The sequence below is a fragment of the Mangifera indica genome, chromosome 1, assembly GCF_011075055.1.
Source record: "Mangifera indica cultivar Alphonso chromosome 1, CATAS_Mindica_2.1, whole genome shotgun sequence".
Lineage (NCBI taxonomy): Eukaryota > Viridiplantae > Streptophyta > Magnoliopsida > Sapindales > Anacardiaceae > Mangifera > Mangifera indica.
Window position 1 is genome coordinate 26,300,650 of NC_058137.1, and position 27,994 is coordinate 26,328,643.

The 27,994-nt window shown below is 34.6% G+C and overlaps 5 protein-coding genes across 11 annotated transcripts; 3 read left to right on the forward strand and 2 right to left on the reverse strand.

Moving 5' to 3' along the window:
- Positions 1–396: 396 nt before the first annotated feature.
- On the forward strand, positions 397–3,915 carry LOC123210544 (glycine-rich protein 5). Of its 4 annotated transcripts, none has more exons than XM_044628968.1 (3): positions 397–612; positions 2,256–2,337; positions 2,471–3,915. In XM_044628968.1, exon 3 carries the CDS (start codon positions 3,041–3,043, stop codon positions 3,761–3,763), a length of 723 nt encoding a protein of 240 aa, XP_044484903.1. In that variant the 5' UTR covers positions 397–612; positions 2,256–2,337; positions 2,471–3,040; the 3' UTR covers positions 3,764–3,915. The 4 variants fall into 4 exon arrangements, with proteins under 4 accessions (XP_044484903.1, XP_044484921.1, XP_044484912.1 ...); XM_044628986.1 differs by having other exon boundaries at positions 415–612; XM_044628977.1 differs by lacking the exon at positions 397–612 and adding an exon at positions 635–763.
- Positions 3,916–5,573: 1,658 nt separating this feature from the next.
- On the reverse strand, positions 5,574–12,461 carry LOC123210488 (MLO-like protein 11). Of its 2 annotated transcripts, none has more exons than XM_044628881.1 (16): positions 12,061–12,461; positions 11,776–11,942; positions 10,962–11,019; positions 10,625–10,860; positions 10,197–10,313; positions 9,509–9,569; positions 9,192–9,283; positions 8,356–8,430; positions 7,812–7,897; positions 7,637–7,686; positions 7,349–7,389; positions 7,032–7,202; positions 6,882–6,917; positions 6,535–6,602; positions 6,390–6,450; positions 5,574–6,223 (listed from the first exon to the last, which is right to left on the reverse strand). In XM_044628881.1, the coding sequence occupies exons 2-16, from the start codon at positions 11,902–11,904 to the stop codon at positions 5,837–5,839; spliced, it is 1,668 nt and encodes a 555-aa protein (XP_044484816.1). In that variant the 5' UTR covers positions 11,905–11,942; positions 12,061–12,461; the 3' UTR covers positions 5,574–5,836. The 2 variants fall into 2 exon arrangements, with proteins under 2 accessions (XP_044484816.1, XP_044484808.1); XM_044628873.1 differs by having other exon boundaries at positions 12,047–12,461.
- Positions 12,462–14,406: 1,945 nt separating this feature from the next.
- Positions 14,407–19,165, reverse strand: LOC123229507 (nuclear/nucleolar GTPase 2-like). Its single transcript, XM_044655368.1, has 11 exons — positions 18,885–19,165; positions 18,463–18,596; positions 18,021–18,150; positions 17,745–17,905; positions 17,154–17,255; positions 16,961–17,065; positions 16,511–16,639; positions 16,221–16,361; positions 15,996–16,096; positions 15,558–15,615; positions 14,407–15,288 (listed from the first exon to the last, which is right to left on the reverse strand). Exons 1-11 carry the CDS (start codon positions 19,111–19,113, stop codon positions 14,896–14,898), a joined length of 1,683 nt encoding a protein of 560 aa, XP_044511303.1. The 5' UTR covers positions 19,114–19,165; the 3' UTR covers positions 14,407–14,895.
- Positions 19,166–19,369: 204 nt separating this feature from the next.
- Positions 19,370–21,482, forward strand: LOC123214465. Its single transcript, XM_044634239.1, has 5 exons — positions 19,370–19,638; positions 19,767–19,817; positions 20,093–20,144; positions 20,823–20,993; positions 21,163–21,482. Exons 1-5 carry the CDS (start codon positions 19,522–19,524, stop codon positions 21,336–21,338), a joined length of 567 nt encoding a protein of 188 aa, XP_044490174.1. The 5' UTR covers positions 19,370–19,521; the 3' UTR covers positions 21,339–21,482.
- Positions 21,483–23,286: 1,804 nt separating this feature from the next.
- On the forward strand, positions 23,287–27,987 carry LOC123210916 (ultraviolet-B receptor UVR8-like). Of its 3 annotated transcripts, XM_044629429.1 has the most exons (8): positions 23,287–23,471; positions 23,558–24,275; positions 24,925–25,137; positions 25,341–25,451; positions 26,069–26,437; positions 26,522–26,629; positions 26,768–26,852; positions 27,388–27,987. In XM_044629429.1, the coding sequence occupies exons 2-8, from the start codon at positions 23,937–23,939 to the stop codon at positions 27,423–27,425; spliced, it is 1,263 nt and encodes a 420-aa protein (XP_044485364.1). In that variant the 5' UTR covers positions 23,287–23,471; positions 23,558–23,936; the 3' UTR covers positions 27,426–27,987. The 3 variants fall into 3 exon arrangements, with proteins under 3 accessions (XP_044485364.1, XP_044485351.1, XP_044485358.1); XM_044629416.1 differs by lacking the exon at positions 26,768–26,852 and having other exon boundaries at positions 23,292–23,471; XM_044629423.1 differs by lacking the exon at positions 26,768–26,852 and having other exon boundaries at positions 23,292–23,471; positions 24,928–25,137.
- The last annotated feature ends 7 nt before the right edge of the window (positions 27,988–27,994 follow it).

Consider the following 27,994-nt stretch of genomic DNA (forward strand, 5'->3'; position numbering starts at 1 on the left):
TTTTTCAATGCTCTTTTGCCAATAAAAAAAAAAACGAAAGAATGAAGTCTGTGGGCAATTTCCCAGTAAAATGCCACAATGCAGAAAATTCCAAGTTGCATATTGATAAAACACAGTAAAGAGGTAGATTTTGTTCTCATGGATTCCAAAGACATGGTTACAAGACTAAGATTGCAATCAAGTCAAGTTGAATGGTATTTAGCTTGAGCTTGACGAATTTAAATGTCTTCAAACTCAAGATGGCAATGACGAATTATGGTTAAGTTTTGTAACTTATATATTTATCGAAAATAAAATTATATATATTTATTTTAAATATATAAATATAAAATAATATTTAATTATACTATAATATATATAAATTTATATTTATTTGTATAGGATAAACATAATATTACTCTTTTACCGATTAGGCATATTTTAGATTTATAGAAAAATTCTTCGAATAGTTGATAATTTAAGTATTCGTTTTTGATTTTACTGGACCTTGATTTTGGGCCAAACCTCAAGCACCAAATCGTTCCTCGGGTTTCCCTAAAGCTCTCACTGAGTCTATGGTTAGTGGCGGTACGGTTAGCTGAAACAGCACAGTATTGAACTCTTGTTTCTAAGGTATACTTTTTGTTGTTGATTAGGGCTTAGGGTACTCTTGGCTTCGGTTCAGTTCTAACTTGTGATTTCATATAACTTTCATAGTTTATTGTTAAAGCAAAAAAATCTGAATCTGCTGATTCTTTCTTCCGGCTCTTTTGATTTTATTTGGGTAGTTTCTGTTTGCTCTAGTTCGTGTTATACTTTCTATTCACTCTGTTTCTGGAAACAGGATAAATTAGCTATCTACTTGAGTTTAAAGTAAATTTAGTGACCGTAGTTGGAAAATCTAAAGGAATGATCTTTTAGGCAAATTATTCCTCCTTAACTGATTTTAAGTGCCATATAAATTATAATTCAAGTGTAACATTTTCGTTTACATGTGAAATGATGCTTTGTTGTTGTTTCTTCCAATTATATATTAGTTTGAAATCTGAAGATGGTGTATGCTGAATATTGAGTTATTTTGATTTGTTGGGCAAAGAGACTTTTAAATTTTGAATGCAAACACCCAGTGTTCATTCAACAGATTGAGATTTTCATTCCCTTGAATTATTTTGGATTGTTAAATTGTATGGCTTTTCTTGGAAAGAAACACATCCAAGGAAATGCTGAGTATTCATGAAATCTGACTTATTTGTATTATTTATATATTGGATGTAATTGACCTAATGACTCATTTTCAAGAAAAAAATGTGTGATTATTGTTCTTTAGGATCAATGTTGTCAAACATTCATACACCGATGAATGAAATTCTTTATGAAATTTGCAGCCAGCAATCTCCTACCTATTATGCTTTTTTACGTGTAGAAGTGGGCCAAGATCATTTTGACCACTATTTTATTCCACTGAATATTATAGGACAATATTTACTCATTTAGATGCTCACTGCCAGTAATGACTTGTTTCCCCTAGTTGATATATTTAAAGCATGGTGTTAACCATCTGCAACTCAGCAACTGTCATTTTGGCCTTATGGACTAACTTTGAGGGCTGCATATCTCAGTTGCAAATTAGCAGCTACTTAATGGACTTCTTGGCCATGCTCCATTGTTGGCAGCAGGTTGTATTCAAGACATTAATTTACAACTGTTGCTGTGAACCATGACAGAGCAGTTTCGGGAGAAAGTAACTGTTGATAAAACTAGAATTTAGAACCAAGTTGGATATGGCCATTTGAAGTTGGAAACTTTGTGTGCTGATTCTCTCACTGTCACTTTGGTTTGAAGTTTTGCATTAATGTGCCAATGAGAACACAAATTAGAAATTTTTTTTTCATGCTTTCAGTGCCAGGAATATTATATTTCAGGAAATACTTGCCTAGATTGGTTCCTGTGTTCATTCTTTGGTTAAGCCCCTTTCACTTGGACCAAGGCTCAAATGTTAGGCTGAACAAATTTGTGAAAGCTTCATTGCCAAATGATTTAAGAGTTAAAACCACAGATATCTTGAATATAATTAACTGATCACATGGTGGAATACCTGCACATGTCTTCGGTTACCCCAGCTCCACATTTCCAGACTTAATAGTGTTGAAAAGTTTAAGCGTAAAGCATACAAGATTGTTATGTTCTTTAAATCCATTAGCATGTGATTGTTACCAGATTTAAACTATTGTTCAAAATTTAGAATGTTGTTAACAGGCTTCCATGGATTTTTGCAGCTAGAAATGGGAACCAGAGGAGTTATTGGAGATAAATGGGCCATGAGGATTCTCTGGACCTGTGCCATTGGAAGTGCAATCAGTATGTGTTGCTAAACTTTCTTGTTTAGATTCTTGCTTAACATATTGTGTTTAATTGACAAATGATTAAAAGTTTATTGATTTTTTACACTTCACACACTATTGATGATAGATATATATTGTTACTTGCGTAGGTCTGTATATGGTTGCTGTAGAGAGACAAATGCAGAACAGAGACCGAATGTTGGCTGAAAGTGTAAAAGCAGCTGAAGCAGAAGGCGCTGGAGATGAAGTTTAAATGTGAGTGAACTTTTCATGACTTTATTAAAGAAATACCCCAATATTTCCAACTGGGGACTTTCTTCTTGTAATTTTTCTTTTCGGAATTCACAAGGGAAAAATTCAGGATGAATGTTCCCTAACAAATTTGTCCACTAGAACCATCGTACTCCAGATGGTTTACAGTTAAAACTTCAAAAAGTCTTTGTTAATTTTCTTGAAATATTACATTAGAATAAATCCATGTGAGGAAATAGGTGAGAAGTTTAGAGCAGTTGGCATCATCATTCACTCACCTTGAACATAAAAGAAGTCCATAAATCACTCCTCACAGAAACTCCATGATCCTGGATTCCTGCCAGGAACCATGACAAAGAGTTTTGTGCATGGCTCTTATTCTCTCTCTCTTTGGAACATTGTGAAATCTATTTATAGCCCCAAAAAAATTACATTCAGAACTACACAAAGCAGCAAACTGGCAAAAAATGGCTCCATCACAAAAATTTGCCTCCACATGTTTCTTCTTCTTACTATGCTTAAGCTTCGGCTTTGCTCACAGAGCTCTCTTGAATGATGAACTAAAAGTTGGTAGTGTCATCAATAATGATAAAGAAAAAATAGATAGTGTTGATGTCTCCATTGAGAAAGCAGTTGGAGTTGGGTCAGGATATGGTGTCGGATCTGGTTCTGGTGGAACCGGATTTGGTTCAGGAACTGGCACTGGTACAGGTACAGGTACAGGTACTGGTACTGGTTTTGGATCAGGCACAGGCACTGGCACTGGTACTGGTACAGGTTATGGAACAGGTACAGGTTCTGGCACAGGAACTGGTACCGGCACAGGCACAGGTTATGGCATCGGTACTGGTACTGGCACTGGCACAGGCACAGGTTATGGCACTGGCACTGGCACTGGCACTGGTATTAATACAGGCTGCCCCCACGAAAATAATTGTGGAGGCTGCCAACATGATAACAATTGTCCCATTCCCATTCCGCAAATCCCTATTCCTAATATCCCTATCCCTATTCCTGTTCCTGTTCCTGTTCCTGTTCCCGTTCCTATCCCTAATCCTATACCAGTTCCCGGCCCTGTACCTGATATACCTTTCCCAACTCCTGAACCCGTTCATATCCCAGTTCCACCGCCACCACAGTGTGTCCCACCACCACCACCCCCTTGCTCTGACTGCTGCCCTTCTTGCTAATCAGACTCAGCCCAGCCTGAGGATGGATCCCAGAAGTAGGAACATTTTCTATGATTCAATACTGAAATTTAATAATTTCATTTTCTCAAATTTTACCACCAATTCGATGTAATGAAACAATTACTCTGAATAAAAATTATATATATCAATTACTTGACAATCTTAAATTCATTTATGAAAAGTGTGTTACATGTCAGGGCACTTGCGTTAAACATTTTGTTTTTCAAATATTTCATTGCAATTTGAGGGAGTTTTGTTGCTCCACAAAACCTAAAGGAGGTACTTGTTATACACTCATGTTGCAAAACTTGACAGGATGTTCCTGAAGTATTATATGCATTTCATTGAAAATGTATGTAAATTTCGGAACTTGACATGATGTTTTTGAAAGAGCAATACGTGATTATCAGGATTCTATGATATACGATATGTATCTTATAATATAGTACGATATAAATGAAAAACGATACATATTATAAGATGTATCGTAATTAATACAATACAGTGAACTATTGTACGATATGATATATATTATCGATATAAATCGATACATTTTTTAGAGAAAATGATAATATCATTGGAGTGCATATAAGAAATTTTAAATTTTCAAAAGTATTTATGATATTTTTCAAAATAATGATGTGTCAATTATATTTTTTTAATTATTTTATATTTTAATTTTTAAAAGTTGTATCATATAATACAATATAATATTCGATATATAATACATAAAATTAGGTTTAGATGCATGATTCGACTACAATAGAACAATGTTATGTACATTCAAGTGTGGGTATTTAATTATTGTTATAATATATCATCATGTGATTAGATATTATTTTATCTTAATTCAATATCACTCAATTATATACTTAGAATTGAGTCTGTATAGTTTTATTGTTATGTAAATATTTATTGAAGCAATCACAGTTTCAGCAGTAAACGTTCTTCATGCGAGCTCCGTGACCCCGGATTTTAACAAGAAACCAATAGGGGTTGTTTTGTGTTTCCCTCTCTTTCTCCTCCTTTCCGCCACATTATAAAATCTATTTATGCCCCCGTAAAGGTTACGTTCAAATTCATGCAAAGCACATAATTTGGCAAAAAGATTGGCTCCAACGCAAAAATTTGCCTCCACTTGTTTCTTCCTGTTGCTGTGCACTGGGTTCTCTTGAATGATGGTAAAGAAAAATCAGACTGCTGTTCTCATCAACAATGACAGAAAAAATGTATAGTGTTGGTGTCATGGACAATGATAAGGAAAAATAGTGTTGGCATGATGATTGAGAAAGGTGCTGGAAATAGGTCAGGAATTGGAACTGTTTTTGGCTTAATACCTCTAGACAAATCTCACAAGCATAAGAGATATATTAGATATATGTGTGCATTCATACAACTTAAGATGTTATGATATGATTGGTTAAATAGCCAAAAAATAAGACACATATTAGGTTGTAAAATCGAAAAATAAAACGGTAACAGATTTTATGTCCAAATTGAACAAGATACAATGAATCAAAATATTGGATAATATCTTGAAGTTAGGTTATTGAATCAAAGATGGCAGGGATGAACAATGGTGCTCAAACCCCGGATTCCAGGAAACATCTAGTTCTATAAATAGTGTGTACTTTTTAACAAAGTTCAGTAACAATAAATTCACTCGGATTGAGTTTTCACTTTCTGCTATTAGATCATTTTCATTGTCTCAGCCGTACACATTACATTTTGCCTCCAATTTGATGCAGGGTGTGACTTTAAATCAAAGACGGAATGATAAACAAACATCTGTTAAGAGAGATAAAGAAGATTGGATGGAAAGTTAAGAATCTAAGAACTTGTACAACTGCAACTATGTGTTACATTTCAGTATTTGCAAGATTGTAGTTACAACTAACATCCTAGTTGTATTCCAAGAGAATCGTAACCTGGGCAATATCTGGGAAAGAGAGCGAAAGAACTGTTGATGGTTCAGTCATTTCACTTTTATATGCCTGCTGCTTTCCCAGTTCAGTTTAAGTGCATTCGACGTGTATTCTTTTTATATATTGTTTTCTAATACTCGATATTCTGTCATTCTCTTCTAGGAGGCATGGAATATGATCTTGAAATAACTTCTGTCAGAAAATATGGCGGTGTAGCTGATGAAGAAATAGATGCAGAGGGTCGAAGGAGAGGTGTACTGATTCTGCTGGATGTCTCATTAGCAACTGGGGGAGTTGTAGAATCGTTGGGTGGTTGTAACTCAATTTCAGTGTCAGTACCATTGGTGGTTTCAGGAATATCAACCAATTGATGATCATATTCCTCTAATGACATTACTGTGCTTGTGTCTGTATGTATGGTTGAATCATCAGCGAAAAGACCATGCCTTCTTTTCCTCCTAGCTGCTTTCTTCCATCCATGAATTGTCTCCCTAATCCTCTGTGGAATCAATGCCGCCTTATAGTTTGTCCCCATCTGAAATGATCGATAAAACAACACATTATTCAACACCATTACAAAATCACTGTTATTAGCAACCAAGCAGTAAACTAACAGCAATCAAGTTCTAGCTTATGACACATTTTGACCTCAGTATCTTTCTTTTGACAGCAGAACTAGTTTCAGTATTAATCTTTAATACCTGTGTAACCAATGCATATAGAGGCAGGGTGCTGTAGCTGCATAGAAACTGTCCGGCAAATCTACAATATGAGTGCATATAATGTAAGGTCAATAATTGCTTATATATCCATAACAAATTACGGCTGTCTAGAATAAAATCATACCCCAAAATAAGTCGCACATAGACCAAAAAATGATTGTGAATAAAGCATGAATTATAGCCAAACTGCCACTGCAAATGCATCAGAAAAAAAAAAAAACAGCTTAGGTGAAATGCACAGCAGCACAATTTCAAGGACCTGGCATGACACTAATTAATTCGCTTCTAACTAATAGTGAATTATTTTTTATGTCAATTTGAAGTTTACTAATGCTGTGTAGGTGAAAGTTGTAATGTGATGATGACTTGTACAGAACAAAGAGCAGAAAACTTGGTTTAAAATCCAGGTACTACGAAAGTCATCACTAAAAGTTAAAGTATACGAATAAAGTCAGGGAAGAGGGTATATACCCAGAACCAAAAAAATGAAGCCAGCTCAAATGCATTCTGCCAAAAGAAGCATGTTAGTTTCATCACACACATAACAAGGCAAAAGATTGCAAAAAAATAATAATAACACATTTACAAGTTCTAGTGACTATCATAAAATACTTTCACAACCTGGAAGAGAATGAAATGGATCAAGGACAACAATAGTTCCGGCTTATTGAACCAGAAAAGTTCATCTCTTGGTTTAAGCTTTGCTTCTGCAAAGAATCCAGTTATGCCAGCATTCTCCAATGCCAAGGTCGCAATGACATGCTGTAGCTTTGTGCCCACAAGGAGAACAAGCTGCACACATGCATGGCGAATCAGAAAAACAAAGCAAGAGAGATCACAAAGCTATCAAAAAGCTTTCAACTAGATCAATTTCTTTTTCATAGTCACTTTAGCTACTGCTAGAGAACTGTAAAATTAAACCTGGCTCATATACTTACAGTGATAGGAATGATGGCAATCCAGAAATAGAGATTAGACCCTGCAGTATGGTTTAAAATCAATGAAGCATGAGTTCAGTTAAAGATGACCAAATATAATTTGACCATACAACAAAACAAACTGGATATAGCATAAGACGGGGGCAGCAATTTCTTTATCTGGATATAACTGCAGCTCATATCTGTGGTCAAAGTGATGGCAGGAAAAAAAAATTGTGAAAGCAACAAAAACCAAGAAAGCATAAGAACAAGATCTAACAGTCTCATTTCCCATTGATAATAACATACCTTTAACATTGAACAGCATGAAGGCAACAACAAAACCCCACAGGGGGCCACTGCAAGAGATTGAAATAAAGGGGCATTACTGAGAGCAAAATGTAAAGGGTATACATTTCAAAAACACATATGTCGGTCATAACACAATAACAAATATAATCAGAAACTTGATTATGTTCCTCACCTCACGCCAACAATCCTTTGGAATTCTTCTTCCATAGAACTAATCATATAGCTGTGAAAATCATATTTTGGACTGAGGTTGTGATTCTGACATTAAAAAGAGAAACAAGGGAGTAAATATTCATAAAGCCGCATTGTTGCTAGTAAAAGGAAAGTAAAAATTCCATGACATGTTTTCTTCATTTCAATTTTTAGACATGAATAAATTTTGAAATAGAAGATATTCTACCTTGAGAGTCAGATTTCCGCAATTTTTTTACATATATTACATAAACATATGTTAGCATACATGAGTATGTGTTTTACCTATATTTTGCATGTATACGTGTCACTACAGTTTTTTTTTTAAAAACCAAAAAACATAGTATTTATGGAGCACCACAAACACACATATACCATCATATGACACTAGGTGGATGGATTAAAGAGTTTGCAGTAAAATAATGGACTATCCTTGGATAACATGTCCATAAACATCCAAACTGAACCATAGCAAAACAATTCTAAAGGCATATATGTTTCCAGCAAGTGAGAAAATTACACACCATAATGAAGCCCTTGCGAAGGGTAAGGTAATCAGAACGAACCACTGAACGCCCAAATTGCCGGAAGAAGCAGATCTGCAATTGACAAGAACATCAATCTCAAAAAAATTTACAACACCAAAGGAATCACTTTTAAGGTTTGACAATAGATGACAAAATGATATACATCCTTCCAGTTGTACAGGGTGAGCAAAAATGTATATTACACTTCTCAGATACACTTAAGAATGTAGTTGGATTTCTGAAAGTTAATGGATGGACTACTGTGTACAGAAATCCACATTCAAGTCTTTCTCTCTTTTTTCCTTTCTCCTCATACTTCTTTATTAAGTTGGATTTCTGAAAGTTAATACAAGGACTACTGCATACAGAAATCCACATCCAGATTACTGTCTTTCTCTCTTTTTTCTTTTCTCCTCATACTTAAGTAAGTCCAAGCATGTTCTCCACCATCATTAACCCCTCAAACATGCTTTTAAAGCATCTAGTTGGTAGTGAAAATCTATTTGCAGCTGGAAGTTTATAGGCTGAAGATATCCTTCTTTCACTAACCTAGGGGCAAATTTCTATTCATCTTTTCTCAATCATCTCTACATGCTACACAGTTTTCAGCTAACTTTCCCCAAGGAGGAAATCCTGCATTTTAGGCTACCCAGTATACTCCAGTTAGTTTCCTGCAGATCCCAACATTACCATTTATTCATGAAATGAGTGTAAGTAAATTAGAACTGAACACCATTGGCAGTCCAGACTGAAGGAGTAAATATTTGGAGAATATGTTACAAAATTAAACAAAGTCAGAGCGAATGAAGTGAGAACAGAAGTTATGCACGTACCACCCAGATAAGTAAACTATTCCTGACTAAAGGATTTGATGTATGATATCTGACAAAGGTAGTTTGCCTCCGCATTGTCAAATCTCTGATTTCTGTTAGAGAGTGGATCGATACAATCAAGAAATGCCATATAACAAGTTCTAGCATGGTAGTAATTATTTTAAAAAATATAACTTAAAAACATGTGACTCAATCAAGCCTTATTGAAGCTGTACTCTATGAGAAATTCATCACAAGAAGTATAACAATGAAAGGAAACAGACAGAGCTGACTGTTTTATAGATCTTACAATATCACCCAATTGTTTACAAGCTCACCAGTTAAACAATCATTCTGGTCCATACGAGCCTCATCCTCCCATACTCTCCAACTGTGAATCTGGTAAAAAAAAAAAATCGAACTATTAATTTAAGAAATAAATAAATAAATTCATGGTTTTTAATTTAAAGTTTGAGTAACCAGCCTTTCAAGGGCGAAAAATGTTTTGATCCAAATTTAATGGACGTAACATGCGACAAAATGTTGTCGGCAATATAATCATTTCATTCCATCAGTATTAGATAGAGAACTTGGGTTGTAGCAATTCCTTCCTCCCAGATAATAAAAAACAATATATACACAAAAACATGATGAGTGCTTTTCCAGTGAGAACCATCTCCATCAATCAGAGGAACTTTATGCTATCACTACACATTTTATTTATCACAAATCTATGCAGAAGGTGGCCCTCTGGGCTCCACCAGTTTCCTTTCTCATCTATAGATAAGCCACCACATAACAAACAATATAGAGAAAACCAAAAGTTCAGAACCATGCAAATAACATACTCCGCATTTATTAAGGTAAGATGGACAAGAAAATTTGACACATTAAAATGTACAATAAAATTCACATAAAACAAAACAATGATTTCTCACCAAACATTAACAAGACAAAAGGAATATTTGCAACTGGAAATGAAAACTTCTTAGCTAGGTTCAGTCTGATTAGGTAAAATTATCTTACCTTCACAATAGCCAACAACATAGTTAAGCAGCTGTAAGAAACATGTGTGATTGCCATGACAAATATGAAGCGGTGCAACTGCTCAAGACCTTGATATGAAACAAATGGCTCGTACCCCTGCACAAAAACTAAGTTCAGAATTACCATGTATTATGTTAAATGTCAGCAGAAACATTAATAATATTTAAACAAACTATATAAATTAGTTAAAGAAAAACCTTAAAACTTCCTTTTGTATCATCTTCAACATCATTATTATGACCAGACTTTGAACCTTTAGTGGTCATTTGAATAATGGCCACAAGAAGTTTAGGTAATTCTACAAATAAAGTTTATTAACATTTTCTTTTCACTTAGACAACTATTAAAGTATAAAACACTGAAGCTAAAGAGTTAGTTATTTTAGTTTTTATGAATAAGTCACATGCCTCTTTGCAGGTGTTCTGATTCAATTCACTCAACATTCTTCTAAATGGATGAGGAAAAGAAAAACTTGTCAACAATTTACGGCCTTTAGAAGATAAATTTTCAGTTTCTTCATCAATCTCAGCTCTGAAGCACGGAGCAAATTTACTATCATAAAACTTTGATGGAATGCAGATATTTGCTATTAAGCTTGACGTGGCTGTTAAAAGGAGTGAAATGAATCCAAGCAGCATCATCTCTGAAAAAAGAAGTACACAATATATACGGTTTTAAATAGGAATATTAATCTACACACAAAGTCCTCCTACAAAGATATGTATGCAAGTCAATGCAACATACCTTCTTTCATTTTCTCCACTGCTGCTAGCAGAGGCTTTCTATTAGTTTTCCGCAACCACTGTAACCAACAAAGATCATAATTTCAATAAAAATGGACTCAACAAACTTCCAGTTTTAGCATTATCAGTACAGCAGTCAAACAAATGCAACCATCCAAAGGTTAAAATGCTGAGGAAATTTATTGAAAACCAAATTTTTTCAGCATAATCCATTCCCAAAACCTGCATGCAACAGTAATCAAAGCAGAACTGTCCAACATGAAAAAATCTAAAAGTTTTAACCTGCAGTGCTTCCAATCCAAGCAGAACAAAACACAAATTCCACAAGGAAAGAGGGCAAACATTGTTATAAATATGACAGCCCTAATTATACCAAAACATAACAAACGCTTCAAAAATATATTTTATCATGCAAAAGATGAAGATTGAAAGATTCTACTAACTAAATAAATTTATAGCCACTTGAATCTATTTTGACATACCGAACAATCTAGAAAACACTCTTCTGGCCTATAAACACTAACAGTGAAGAATACCACAAAAGAGTCAACTTTCATAGCACATTCTTAAATCTGAGTTAGGACACAGAGACAGAGCAAACAAAAAGAAATGAAACAAGATTAAAAAATTTTAACCAAATATTAACAACAAAGTAAGGCCTCCAAAATAGGCATATTTAGATTTAAGAAAGACCCTCCAGCTCCTCAGAAAAGTCAATAAAATAAAGCAAACCCACTTTATGCTCTTCAGACTGAAAAACTATAACAAACTAAACCATAAAAGCAGGGTTAAGCGAAATAGACAAAACTACTTACATTGCTTAGGCGGTGGATTGAGCGCTCCACAAGCAAAGAAACAACAACAAAGATAGTCAACACCGTAGCAACAGACCATGTTGGAGTCAAAGCCAATGAACGCATTTGGTTTCCATTATTTTCTGCCATTGTAAACAAATCTCACGGCCAAACAACACTATTTTCCCCTACACCCACCAAAATTCCACTCTTTTAACACAGAACCAAGTGAAAAGGACAGTCTTTAAAATAAAAATGTGAGTTTGAGCACCGATAGAAACTGGAAACGCACAAAAACGACGTCACTTATCGTCTGTGAAGTTAACTTCGATCCAGTTACTATTAACTCTATCCTATGGTTTTCAAAACATTAAATACCCATCTGCTCCTTCTCTCTGGACAACTCTGTTTGCTGTTCTCAGACATGAACTCAATCTCAAGTAAGCTCGAAGCTGCCACATTCACATCAGATTGGTCTTGGAACTTGGAACGAGAGAGAAATGGGATTCAGAGATGGAAGATTCTTTTGAAATTACAGAACTGTAGACTTTGTAGTAAAGAAAACACTTTTGCAAGAAAAGTGAAAAACAAAAGCGCGGTGAGCTTTTTCTATGAATTTAATATATTTAATTGAAAAGAAAAAGGGTAAAAAGCACAATGAACAGGATCTCCAAGTAGGTAGAGCTGCAGAGATCTCTTTCCTAGCTAAGCAGGCTAACAACGTAAAAGAGGATCCTGAACTATAAAACTTAAATTAGTAGGGTCGAGAACCAACGACGTCGTTTAATATGCATTGGAGAACTGACCAACTGCGACTGACTGTCGTTTTCTTACCTTTTATTTTACTAATTAAGACCGCATTTTATGGGTCGGTAGGAAAAGAGTCTCACTCGATTCAATTTCAAACAAGCTAAAATTTCAACAATTAAATATTATTCTCGTGAAGGAAAATTTTATTAAATTAATTTTAAATTAAAAATAAAATAATAATTAATTATATAATAATATATTATTAAAATATTTAATTAAATATTTAAAATTAGATAAATATCACATTGAGGTTGACAAAAAAAAAAAAGTGAAGAAGGTGGTACAAAACTCTGTCACATTAAAGTTGGTCAAACCAAAAATACAAAATTATTATTTAATTACAATTAAAAAAGAATAATCCACGTGCCATGCAACTGCCGACGCCATACTTAGTCGCATTATTTGTTTGTCCCTCTTGAGAAAATCAATTTCGTTCTGGATTTTCTGGGCATTGATTAATTTTCGCAAATTTATAATCAAAATAAAATTTCGATTTCATTTAATTATAATATATTAAAAGAGTAATTAGTTGATGAATAATCCGTTACTAATTAAACATTTTTGACTAATTGTGTGGAATAAATGAGATTTTGAAAGTTGATAGCCTTTTACTAATTTGTCGTAATGAGAGCTCATTCATCAATTTGCTTGTGGAAAAATTAAAGTGAAATTGATAACAATTGACATCATTATGTTTTGCTTCTTTTTGTACGCATATCAGGGAGAGATTGGCGTTTGGAATTGAAAGAATCCACTCCTCAAAGATTATAAAAGAATGCAAAATTAGGTCCGCCTAATTAAACGCACCGCTTAGAAAGTTAAAAACAATTTTCCACCTTTGAAAACTACACCTAATTTTTACCCCTTTTTTTTTTTTCACTCAAAATTTAATATCTACAACAATATAACATATGGGTAAAATTAATATTTTTAAAACCGCAACAAATATCAATTCGATAAAGATGATAATCTGATTCAATCAGTAATCACATTGGTTAATAGTTCAAAAATAATATTAAAAAATTTGTATAATATATGATTATATGTATAATTTAACTTATTTAACATTAAAATAAACTTAGTTTAATAGTATAGATATTCAAATATGATAAATAAAGCTTGATTCAAGTTTTCATAATAAATTTTTGAAAAAAAAAATCAATGTTTTATATTAATTTAATCAAACTCAGTTTTATACATGATCTAATTGGTTTAATTAACAATTGACGATTCAACTAATCAAACTAACTAATTAGATCTAATTTTTAAAACCATGGTTGGAACAGTTGTCACAAGGTTTGGAATGGTGACTTAGGGCAAGGTTGTATTGAACATAATAAAGAGACGATTTTTTATGAAAGAGATTGTGGGGTTGTGTGGGTGATTCAGACATCGAATAGGTTTTTGTGCAGTACTTGGAAGAGAGGTGAGAAAGAAAACAAGAGGCGACAACGGTGACAAAGGGCAAGAAGTGAGAGGCGTTAGCAGTAAGAGAGGTGTTAAAACACGAGAAAGAAGAGAAAAGAAGAGGTGACAAAAATGAGGGAAATGTACCAAAATCTGGAGGAGAAAGACTTTTTCTGTTTTCAGTCCAAAACTTCGGTGAAAAAATGTTAATAACTAAAATTAATTATACAACCACAGCACATGATACATTACATTCCACATGCAATGCAACTCAATGAACCATTCCCTATCAACTTGTCCTCATTTATAATTACCGTTGAAGGGTCTTAAAACTTTCCCTATCAATATTATTCAATCCACTGCAAATGGTAGTTTGATTTCCATTTCTTCTACTTCTTAATTATGGAGCTAAACTGACCCTACAACGTGCACATGTTGAATAAATGTCGTCCGACTAAATGAAATTTTGTCCGAGAAATAAATTGAAGATACTGACAATTGACAGGAACACAGTGGCTACCAGCCCTGCAAAGCTTAACAGGTAAACCCTTGACACTCTACAGATCCCCAGAATTAGGCTGCTTCTGTTCAGCTACAACGACAGTAATCTGATTCTAGCTGTGACTGACTGGCCTAATCTAAGCCAATTATTTTGGATGCCACTAATTATTTGCAGCTCTTTGAAAAGACTTCTGAGGGTCCTCTCGTGGACAGTTTTCAGTGCAGCCTTCAGAGGTCTCAAGAAGCATTGCTAACAACATAATTCCAGGAGTATGGGATAGAAGAGAGACCAGATGAAAATAACCCCTATAAACTAATAACTCACTTGTAATATGTAGTAATTTCACTTGACTGAAAATGAAATATTAAATGAAAAAGAATACAAAACTGAATTTCAATTTTCTTTCCAGCTAGTACTACAATCTAGGAGTCACCTGTCGAAGGCTGATCTTCGTCTGTTTCACTGTCCGAAGATGGAAGCTGATCTTCATCGTCTGTGGCAGTAGGATGATCACCAGTCTCAACATTGCTAACTTGAGGATGATTTGCTGTCTCAACATTCAATTCATCCTCACTGAACAGATCCTTTTGAACAGGAACGCTTTTTTGCTGCTGGGACAACATCACTGTATTGATGACTTTGAGAGCCGCAGATGCCTGAGTACTGTCTGCAACTGCCTCCTCAGTTATCCCATATGCATTCAGCTCTTCTGAGGATTCATCTTGTTGTGGAGGCGGAACAAAGAATGGAATCCTACCTCTCTGCCAGTCATGAAGGATCATCTTTGCCGCCGTCATTACATCAGGTTCACCACCCTGCTCACCCATATCATATATTAACTCAAACCACTGATAATGCTAGTGGTTTTATGTAATACTTATATTTCTGTAATAAATATTTTAGAATGAGCTGCATAAAACCACCTGAATTAAAATAGCTTTAATTATTTGATATAGAAAAATAAAGAAATAGGAGACTTTCCTGGAGACTTTCCTAGATCCTAGTCAAGGGTTTACAAAAACTTTCAGATGTTACCATCATAAATTACAAAAATGATATCTAGAATAAAGGAAGGGAAGCATACCTTCAAAAGTTTGCCAGTTGATTTGCAGAGCTGAAGTAGAAAATCGTTTTCATCTTCCCTGACAAAAGGAAAAAAACAAAGGTATAGTTTTCTATATTGCAAGTCTTCAAAAGATTAAATCAACTGAAAATAGTAAGAAATTTTGAGACTCCGCCTTGTTCACTGAACTCATAATTATGGTTCACACAAACCAAGACCATTTAAAAACTTACAATTAGCAAAAAATCAGAGTACACACAGAAAGAAATGGACTAGGCCAGATTTCTCACATATTATGACCTGGTTCAGTTTGTTATTTTTCCAATCAAGTTTCAATTAAAAAGTATACATCTAATGCATTGAAGAAAATGCAAGGAAAAGCCTTCATGATTTAGAAGTTTCATGAAGAATGAACCATAAATAGTAATGATACCAATCATATACACAAAAGCAGCTTACCAGTCGGCTATCTTATAGGCTCTTTTAAGGTGTGCCTTCTTGACACGTTTTAAGACTTCTCCAATGTGCTCAGCAGCATCCTCCAAGTTTGTTACACGGACCTGGAGATGGCAAAAATCATCCAATATTTAATAAAAGAAAAAAAAATCCAATATAAAACAAGTAGACGAGGAAATACTACACCCTTAATTTGATAGACTAAACAAATACAGGAAAGGGATGTACCACTCCTTTTAGTACAATATCTGTTTCAGTGTCTTTATTTTGATAAACAACTCCAGGACAGTCAATCAAGAAGATCCTTTTTGTGAGTGTTATATACTGCCACACCTTGGTCTCCCCTGGAATAGGAGCAACCTTGCATACCTTGTAAAAAGAAAAATAAAGAAACAAATTTATCAATAATTGAACAATTTAACAGAATGCATCAAATCAATATTGGGCAGAATACAAAATTCAATTTCTGCCACTACAAACACTAGTACATAAGAAGCATTAGAAAAGAAGACTGTTACATTCTTCGTACGCAGTGTGTTGATAACTGATGACTTTCCAACATTGGGATACCCAACAAAACCAACAGATATAGCTTGCTTGTCACTCTTCAAGCGAGCAAATTGTCTCAAGACTGATAGCAGAGAACCCTGAACAAACATGTGTAACAATTAGGGCAGCAACTTTAAGATCAAGAACAAAAAGATGCAGCAAGACCATAAAGAGCAATATTCTGCTACAAGCAACGTTTTAGTGCAAAGTCTTCACTCCTTCAATTATGCATTCAATTCTTGATGCAAAATAGAATTGAATGTAAGTTGAAAAAATAAAGAGACATGATCACTACAGAGATGATGCTTCAAATGATTAATCACAGCATCCCAAGAGGAGGTTGCAACATGGGAGATTCCCATATAACGGTGTTAGAGTGACTAGTATACATCAGCATTAAAGGAATACATTCAATTTACCTTGCCAAAAGACTTATTGATGCTAGCATGGAATGCTAAACTAGGATATTCCTTGGACAATACTCTAAGCCATCCTTTTGTAGCCCAAGCAGGAACAAGATCACACTGTCAAAAGCAAGATTTTAAGAATAACTCTAAGGAAAATAAAATGAAATACTGAGAATCTCAAATGACCGTGAAATTTGTAATTGACCTTGTTTAAAAGAAGAATCATGTGCTTATGCTTGCAATGCTCCTTCAAATGCCTCTCTAAATGATAGCATCTTGTCCCTTGAGGATCTCTGGCATCCAAAACCTGCAATAGAAATGATAAAAATAAATGTAAAGGAGTTTTCATATTTACTTATGATCTTTTGTAGCTACAGCAGAAAAATTTTGGTTGCTCTACAATTCATCATCTCATGGATCAGCTTGAGAAAGATCTAATTATTTGATTATCTAGAACAAGTAAAGCTGTTTGAATGGGCAAACAGATATTCTCTGCTTGCCGTAGTAATATCTTCTACAATATACAATTACAACTATTGCATATCATGAATTCACCGAAAATCCAAAAGGACCACCAAAGTTTGATAACATGTCCCAAGAGATGCAATCACAACTACTGCATATAATGAATTCACAGGAAAACCAAAGAGACCACCAAAGTTTAATATCATGTCCTAATAGGTTGCAAGTTAATGTACTCATGCAACATGCACAAATAATTCACTTTCTTTATATTTTTAAATTTAACTGTAAAAGGATTAAAAAAAGGAAAAAAAAAAAAAAGAGAAACATTGACCTGAACAACAACATCTGATGAATCTATTACTTTGTACAGTTCACCCCATATACGTTTACTTTGACCCTTCTCAAACATTGTATGCCGAACCAGATCCCTGAATCCATCTCCCTCATTTCCTTCTGCAGATGTACTAGCACCATACTTCTGCTCATAGGCATCTGCAGAGTTTTTTTTTTTTGAAAAAAAACCCCAAATTCGTGACAAAATAATTTAAGCTTTGAGATCAAGAAAATGAAAAGAAACACCATAGCGATAATAGCAATAATGATTTACCTTGAGAACCATCAGCTCTCTTAACTAAAGACTCATAATCTGCTGCCAACAGCTTTGGACGCTTTCTCTTTCCTTTAGGTCCAAATGCATCTTGAAAAGGTTCGGTATCAAGAAGGTGAACTCTAGCTTGCTGTACACATAAATTAAGAAGGAAAGAAAAACAAATAAGTAAATGATAATAAAAAAAATTTTCAAAATCAAACTATGCTCTATGTCAACATCCATTTTAGAATAACATATGAGAATATTAACATTAGATATTTTTCTGACTGCCAACTTCAATGTTTTATTAGCTTCCCATTTATGAAACAAGAATTCTAACCCATGAACCATCAAAAAATGGGAAAATTTACAAGCCACATTTATACAAGACAAAAAGCACTGACAATGGAATATAAATTGTAATACATCAAGTCAAACACCAAGTAAAAGATATCCTTACTTTCTGGTGATCGTTCAGAAGAGAAAATGGCAATTTTTTCTCCCTCAAAATGACATTATAGTTGCTTGACATACGGCTTTGAAGCTCCTCACGAAAGAATTCGAGCTCTTTCTGATTTACAACTCGTGTATTTCCTAAAAAAAGGGGCAAAACGTATTTAAAAACCATTGGCAATCATCTCTCAACCAACTTAAAATCAGAAGCATTTAAGTAAGCTAACACTTCGGACTGCTTTTAACACCATCAAAAGAGCTTCCAAATATCCATTTTATACTGTCTACCAGCTATGCACAAACTTGGAAGAAATTTTCGCATAAGCACAGCACTACATAAGTGCTTTTTAAAGCTTATGCACCAAAAGCGCTTCTGAGAAAAGAAGTCCTTGCTTAAGCAACAAAATAGTCTGTAGTGATTGAACTCACCGAACCAACGGCGGTCAGGTTGTATGCGAGTGTTGGGTAACTCCTTAGACTGTAGCTCATGCTTCAAAACCTTGCCCTTACGGTCGCGTTTTGGCCTCGAATTGTACATCTTAAGGCGGCGCACCGTAGAGGCGCTACGATCGCCGCTTTTCCCATCCGTCCGGTTCGCATCGAGCGAGTGCTTCGGCTTCCCCGACACATTCACTTTCTTCTCTTTTGACTTCACCATCTTTGCTTAATTTACCACAACCCTACAAAAATTAGGGTTTTTGAAGAGGAAGAAGGCGGTGTTGGGTAATTGTTATTTGTATGTGCTGGATTCCTTTTGCGGCCGTTGAATTAGGCCCAATTTCTAATTTTGAATTTCGAATTGGGCTTTTCATTGTTATCGGAATTTATTGGGTCGGGCTTATGACCCGAGACCAAGGATGACTGACTCCAAAAATCAAATTACATTATCTTTTATGATTATATAGTCATCGAATTTTTCACTATTCTAATAAAACTCTAAAACCCCAGTCTCCCGCAAACCGCGGCGCGAACAGTATCTCAAAGCCTGCATAGCCGGAAGAGCTCGAAATCCGGCCACCTGGAATCTATTGTGGTTTGAGAAAGTAGCTCTCATTGTGTATAGATAATGGAGGCTGAGGCAATGCGGCATGGCGATGAGGAAGAAGAAGAATTTGTTTTACTTGATCTGGGTGTTTTGTCTGATAAATTTGACATTCCTCCAAACGCTCCATATGTTCTCTCTGTATGTTAATCTGATAGATTTTCTGGAGAAAAAAATTCCATATTCTATGTTATTTTGCTGTTAATCATACAGTAGATAATTCTTTACGTTTGCCCAATTTATTGTTACTGATTTCTCTTGCATTGCAGGGGCTGAACACTTTGAACCCAATATTGATCATTGATGGCAAGTTGAAACTAGTGAGTTGATGGCTTTGCTAAATTCTGTGTTGTGTTTTTCTTGTCTTTCTCATATTGAACCAAGAATCTGGAATGTCAAACTATTCAGTGTCTGAGAACTTGATGAAAATTAGGCGAAATTTAGCTTTTTGGTTCTGTTTAGAAGTTAGACTTGTTGATGGAAATTTTTATCTATTGTGGATTACTTTTTTCATAATTCAAGAATTAACATTTCTCCTCCCAAAAAATTAAAAATTGATTGTGAATAACTTGCTTTTGGTCATTACTCTTTACAGATTGGAGAATATGAAGAAACAATTGGAACATGCTTTGTTTTCTCTGAAAACGGTGACACACATTTCATTTTATAGTTTATGCATTTCCTTTTTGGTTGGACTATTTAAATGGACTTTACTAAGGGGTCTTTATCTGTAATGTTAATATTACAATCTAATTTTAAGATGTGTTAAATATACTTCTCAGGGTGTGGTATTTTTAGTTTTCTTGTTTATATTTGAATGGCTACCAAGGATTGGAAGGTTTCTATGTTTTAGTTATGCCTGTCGGTTCTTTGGGCAGAGAAAAGCAGCATTGAACAATTGTTTTACATAATCAGGAAAGTCATAGTGTAAGAAAATTAGCTGCCAGGAGAAATTCTATCGATAATTCCTCGGCAGTATCTGAAAATAAGCATTCCCTGTTAGAAGCAGTTCTTTCCGGTACATAAACCAGTATAGAACAATGCTATGTATACCTATTTATTATACACAATTTGAGTATACAGATTATGTGTCACTATGTGATTGGGTGTTACTTTATTTTTAATTTAAAATCCTCTAATCATATGATGACACATCATTTGTGTACCCAAATTATATACCAAAAATATGTATCCATAGTTTTATCGACCAGTATATTATGGGTTCATTAACACCCATGAAGTTTTTCTTGATGCAAATTGTTTACTTAATCAAGAATGTTTGTTCCATTGCTAATGTGCTGTTATATTAATGTTTATCTGTGTAGAAGCTGGCCCTGTGGTTCATGAAGAAAGAGGACCATCAGAGGAAAACCTATTTGCAGGCAAACGAATGGTAGATTCAAACCAAACTCCTAGAAAGCAATTGGATCCAGTTGCTCGCCTGCAAAAGATTCTTAAGTTCAGAATGTTTGTCGATGATGATGATGATGCTCAAGGTACAAATTATTGAAGTTAAAGAAGGGAAAACCTCAAAACCTTCTCAATGATATTTGACATGCATTCTTTTTAGGAAATAGAAAGTAGTCAACCAAATTCAAGCATATTCATGCTCTGAAGTTGCATATTAATTTTGACAATTAATATGATGTATCCCATACTAACCAGGTGGTGAGCTGGCAAGTAAGTTTGCTGATGTGGGAGAACATGTGGCTATGGGAGAACAACAATTGCCACCAGAAGAAGTAACTAATGAGGTGGCCGTTTCAGAAGATCAAAACGTTGTTTTGGGTTCTAATAGACCAAAGCGCGTAATTAGAAGACCAGTCAAGTATGTAAATTAGAGAAGTTTTGAGTCATGGGTTGTGTGATTGTGTGAATTGGATTTAATCTATTTTGCGTAACTGAATTGGTTGCCAACCATTTGTAACGGATTTCAATTTAATAAAAGGATGTGGATGGTAGGGGGAAGCCTCGTATAGAATCAAGTTCATTATCTCCTCTTGACCTTCTTTTCTCTTTTCACATGTTTCTTTCTATTTATTATTCCCTTTCTTCTTCCTGCGAGTTCTGTCGCTTTGTTGGGTATCAGTTTTGCTGGGGCACGACACTAAATTCAATGTGTTGCAATCACTCACTCTCTGCAGTATATAGCGTCCGTTCTGCATAATTATTGGATTATTTTTCATCTAAAATGGAGAGATAATGAAGGGCCAAATTCCCATTACTATAACTCATTTCACTGCCTTGCAATCTCCATGTTATAGTAAAGTTTATGAATATTACGTGAAATAATAGGTTAAAATGGAAAATAAAATGAAGATTGAGAATTGCCTGAGAGCGCGATTTTATAAATTAAGAGAACCGGAGGTTCAAGCAGCTTTGAGCTGAAGATGGGTGATTTTGCGGTTTTTCAAACCTTTCAGGCCACGCATGATCACACAGTGGGGTGCTAAATGTGAGATTTCAGCATGCGAGGGGCTTGAATACCAACACGCGAGGCCGGATCTTGAGTATTTTTTGCAATTTTTCACCACACAAGGTGGTGGGATTTAGGGCTAGACTCGAGCCGAGCCAGCTCGAGCTCGAGCTCGGCTCGGTCGAGCCTGAAACGAGCCAGGCTTGGCTCGGTATATTTTTTTAAAAAATTTTTTTATACAAAACGACATCGTTTTGATCAATATATATTAAAAACGATGTCGTTTTGATAACAAAAAAAAAGCAGAGCCGAACTTGAGCCGAGCCGAGTCGAGCTCGAGCCGCCCATATATGAACCAAGCCGAGTTCGAACTGGCTGAGAGCCGAGTTGAGTTTAGCTCGAATCCAGCCCTAGTGGGATTACATGATATTTTTCTATTTTTAGGGGTAATTTTTTTTTTTTTTCATTTTAAGGTTTTTAAAATTTTTAACCTGAGTTTTTAAATAAAACATATATTATGATAACTGACGTATTATTATTTATTTTTGTATATAAAATAGTTTTATGGCATAAAAGAAAGAGATATAAATTTGAATTGAATCAAATAATGAATTCAAATAACCTATTTGAGTTATAAATTTAAATCGAACTGACTTATAAATTTAAACAATCAATTTAAATTATAAATTTAAATCAAACCAAATTTAATACCTTTTACTTAGAGTATAATTTGGTCTAAAAAAGAATAGAATTTCTTCATTCAGATTCAAATTAACTGAATTCAAACCGAATTGACTTTCAAGATTGAGTCAATTTGATTCGAATTTAACCCTAATTGGGGGATAAATTCCAAAGTTTTACTAGATATTATAAGTAGAAGTATTCTCTAAAAAGTTTGATACAAAATTTAAAATATATCAATTTACACACACAACGAAAAATGATACAAAATTTGATATATATCTGTTTAACCCAATAGAGTAAAGCATCAAATTAAACCCCATGCCATGTCGCTAAATATCAAATAACACTATACAGTATAATATCTATTTAATTCTTATATAGTCAAATATCTAATATGCTCACATTATAAAATATAACTTCATCTCTTACACCCCCACATTAACAAATACTATTGTGATTTTTTTTCTACATATGACCAATTTCGTGATTAATGTAATTAATTTCTCATTTTTAATTTTATATATATATATTTTTATTTTAGGAGTATTAACGAAAAAAGCGAAAATGTAATTTATTTTATTATAAAATTTGACTGTGTATTAATAATTAGTTAATAATAAAAATAAAAATAAAACGACGCCGGGTCGAATAAACGAAACACGTCAAGAGAACATTCTCACGGGAACTCACTAAATTCCACACAGATTCCTTCTTATTTGCCAATTCAAACGACAGCTAATATCTCTAAACCCTAACTCTGTCAAATTGAATTCCGCATTTTTTAATCTTCATTTCCGATTTTTGGGTGAAAGCAAGGAAAAAAAAAAAAAGCTGAGATCGGCTCTGAAAAGTTGACAATTATTGCTTTTTATTGGTAAGGTTCAACATTTTTTTAAATATGATTGCTGTAAGAGCTGTCTTAATATGTGATTGACTGAGTTATTTGTGCTTAATTTGCAGGGTAGTGTCTGAATTTTGCTGAATTGACGATACTTTAATTGGGGTTTGGCTTGTGAATCGCGATTGATCTCCTCTGATGATTTGTTATTGCAGATCAGTGTGCCAATTTAGCTCAATATCATATGATTTTCTGCCCTCAGATGTGTTCTTTATATGTTGTTTAAACTGTCTTAGATTTCGTCTTAAAATTTGATCTTTTGACTTCTAGTTGTTTTCTGTATCTGTACTAAGTTGGCCTCAAAGTATTTATTTTGGGTTGTGTTGTTAGTGGTTGAAAGTTTGAAATTTGAAGCCCATTTAAGCAGATTAGCCGTCCAGTTTGGAGATTTAAGGGTAAAAATATTAAGGTTTTCGGTGTGGAGTTGAGTTATTGTGACAAATGGCTGATCGGTTTAGGTCTGCTTCAATTGAGGAATTGCCCTCTGATTTGATTTTTGAGATTTTGATAACTGGTCGGCTTAGTGCGGTTGATCTAGTATGTCTAGAGTTGAGTTCTAAACTTTTTGGAAGGAGTCATGGATTGTACCCCCATAAATTCCGGTCATTGGTGGATTTTGCAGCATTTCATCTTTGTGCATCACATAGCATATATGTGGGGATGAGTTTGAAAGTGCAGAAGGAGCTGTTTGCTCGGTGTAATGAGAATTGGAAGCATGTGTTGAGGTTCTTGCAGTCTGTGGAGCATTCTTCTGACATGGTCAAAACCTCTGCAGGGAATGTACTATTTCTTTGATGTTTTCTTCTGCTTTTCTGATTTATGAATTAATGAATTATAACTTCATCTAGAAAATGAGGATATAAATGCAAAGTTTTATATCCTCCTAAATTTAGGATTGAAGTTATAATTATGCAAACTCAAGTGATCAAGAGGAATATGTCATTTATGGTCTTACATACTAGTTCCTATTTTGTGTTAAGAATTTGCTATTATGTCATCATCTCACCCTTAATATCTTGCATCCTGCCTTCGTGGTATTCATGATCAGGAACATTGTAATCTTATTCTTTTTCAGAATAAAGTAAGGATATTATTTTAAAAAATGAAGGATTGTGAATAATTGACATGATATTTTATCATTCCATACAGATAATTGTTCTGGAACTAGAAAACAGAAGTTGCAAAAATAATACTTTGTCATCTGCTAAGAAAGTGTTTTTGTGCTGTTCGTTGAAATTATATCTCTCAGGTTTTAAGGATAAGAGGGCAGGCCCTTTCTTATTTTTTCTAATCTTATGATCCATGTCATCAGATGTTTAATTTTCTTGTGCTTCACCCCAAACAAAATAATAAAGGAAAATTATTTGAAGTTTTTCCACTGTTAATGGATGGTTGCAGAAAGTTATATTAAATTGTTACTTTTTATCAGCAGATGCAGATTACAACAGGAAGGTATCACACATTGCTGATCAGTAATTCATCAGTTTACTCTTGTGGTTCCAGTTTATGTGGTGTTCTTGGTCATGGTCCTGAAACAACACAATGTGGAGCATTGGCACAGATTAATTTTCCATATGCAGCACATGTGACCCAAGTCTCAGCCACCCAAAATCATGCAGCTTTTGTTCTACAGTCTGGAGAGGTTTGTAACTCATTTTTCAGCCATTGTGTTATTATTTTAAAAGCAACAATTAAGTTAATTTGTTGTTCTTCTTCTTATGAAGCAATTCTTTTTTTTTTTTTTTTGCTAGTGTTGCCTTTTCTGCTCAATTTGCTATTGTTTGACAAAGTTTCAGTCTTATAGTACCTTACTCTCTCGTATCCTGCTTGCCAATATTGACACAGGTTTTTACATGTGGGGATAATTCATCATATTGCTGTGGTCATAGAGATACAAACCGGCCCATATTTAGGCCTAGGCTTGTTGAAGCACTGAACGGAGTTCCTTGCAAGCAGGTAGAGTTCATATCAGTTCTGTTGTATTGTAGATGGTATTCATTATATTTTATTATAGTTTGAAAATTGTAGATGACATACATGTTGGTTCTATTTTTATGGACTTGCAGATGTGTTTGTATGTCTCTTTGATTTTATCTGTCAGCTAAGAATAGAAAATGAAATTGGCAGGAATATTTTACTTATATATAGTATAATGACTATATTTTGTCCTTATTTGATGACCATGGTTTTTCATTATTTGTAATTAGCACTGTATTTTCTTAGCTCGGTCATAGTGATTGTCTGCCTGTAGGCTTAAAAGGCCACTTCTTTTCATGATACATTGAATCTCATTGAATGTGTTAAGGCTTGTTTGATTTATCTGTCTTACACCTTTTTTTTTTTTTCAGACTGAAGACAATGATTAGAAGTGAGACTATAATTTTAATTGTGATTTTATTGGGGATTTTAGGGTTTTCTTTTAGGTGGGGTGAATACATGCAATCTTCCCCCCTCCCTATAGTGCAGAATTTACTTTCTCTATTAGATTTTTTAGGGGACATGATATTGCCTAACTTAGTTTTTTCCCACACAATGATTTCACCACTCTATAGTAAAAGCTAGAGTTGTTTCAGGTTGCTGCAGGGCTTAATTTCACTGTGTTCCTAACAAGACAAGGTCATGTCTACACATGTGGGTCTAACATACACGGCCAGCTCGGTCATGGTGACACTTTCGACAATCCAACACCAAAAAGCATTGCATTACTTGAGGAAGTTGGCTCTGTAGTTCAGATTGATGCTGGTCCAAGTTATGTCCTGGCTGTATCTAGAAATGGGGATGTTTACTCTTTTGGTTCTGGTTCTAATTTCTGCCTTGGACATGGAGAGCAGCATAATGAGTTCCAACCACGTGTGATCCAGACATTTAGAAGAAAGGGCATTCATGTGGTTCGTGTCTCTGCTGGTGACGAGCATGCGGTGGCACTTGATTCCAGTGGATTTGTTGGTCCCTTCCCTGAGAAAATTTGTTTTCTTTAGTTTGCTTGGATTTTGTGAATTTCTGACTTTAGTTTATGGTGGTTGCAGGTATATACATGGGGCAAAGGTTACTGTGGTGCTCTAGGCCATGGTGATGAGATTGATAAGACAATTCCAGAACTCGTGAGCAGCCTTAAGAATCACCTAGCTATCCAGGTTAGATTCATTCATACCTGGCTGCTTTACTGCATGTTGCTTATTAACACAAATGCAATATTCTAGTGGTTGGGTTAGCACACAGTTAGTTTTGTAGGATCTAGGACAAGAATCAAAATTGTGCTTTCATTCCTTCAGTTTCAGTGTCGAATACATCAGGAGGGGCCTTTTCCTCCAGCATCAGGTTCCTGCAAAATGTGGGCGACTCAGTCTCCACTAGTGGGTTAGATATATTCTCTTTCATCTGTTTTACTGTTGTTCCACCTTTTGAGTTTCCATTATCTTATCAGGTAGACCAAGGTCTGCTGCATTTAACTGACCAAAGTTCTAATTCCTTTTTATTGGTTCCGTATTCATATAAACATCACAATTGAAGTCCTTTACCAATTTCTTGTTTGTATTATAAAATTTAACTGCTGGATAAGAAAAAGCATAGTTACGAATAATTTGTTTAACTATTGAACTTATAATTGGATCGTGTAAATTTAGTATTGAATTCACCTTTTGCTGATTCTTATTATGATTATAAAATTAGCCAGCTGGGTCAGAAAAAGCACTGTTATCCAAAAAAATTTCAGTGTTGAACCTCAAAGGTATATTTAGTGGTAGCACTATTTCTAATTATTGGCTTGTAAAACGAAAAAATGTCCATATAGGAATTAGATGACTTCCTTCAGTGCAACTCTATTCTACTCTTTAGTGCCACTTTATTGAGGTCAGAGTGCTCTTTAATGACATTGTTTTATTTCATCTTGTAGGTCTGTGCAAGAAAGAGGAAAACGTTTGTTCTGGTTGATAATGGCTCTGTTTATGGCTTTGGGTGGAGCGGATTTGGTAGCCTCGGGCTTACATATGATAAAGTGATGAAGCCACGAATCCTTGATAGTTTAAGAGGTCACCATGTTTCTCAAATCAGCACTGGGCTGTACCACACTGTTGTAGTCACTCAACAAGGGCGAATATTTGGTTTCGGAGATAATGAGCGAGCACAACTTGGACTTGACAAGTTAAGAGGATGCCTGCAACCAACTGAAATTTTAATTCAGGAAATGGAAGACAAGGCAGATCTTGCTTCGGCAAGCGTGTGACCTGCACGGAATTTTCCCATCCTTTTTCTGTAGAGATTTATGGTATCATTTATTTATGAACAGTGGACAACTTTTTTCCTTGAGAATTCTTATAGAATTTTCATTAAACTATAACTATGAATGCAGGGTAAATCAGTGTTGTATTAAAACAAATTGTAGCAAGTAGTAGCTACAGTTTTAGTTATTTTGTCGTGAAAAGGCCAAAAAATAATTCTTTGTAATTTAGTTCAAAAGTTTGAATTGATTTTTATAGTTGCTTTTGTTGTTTCATTTCAGT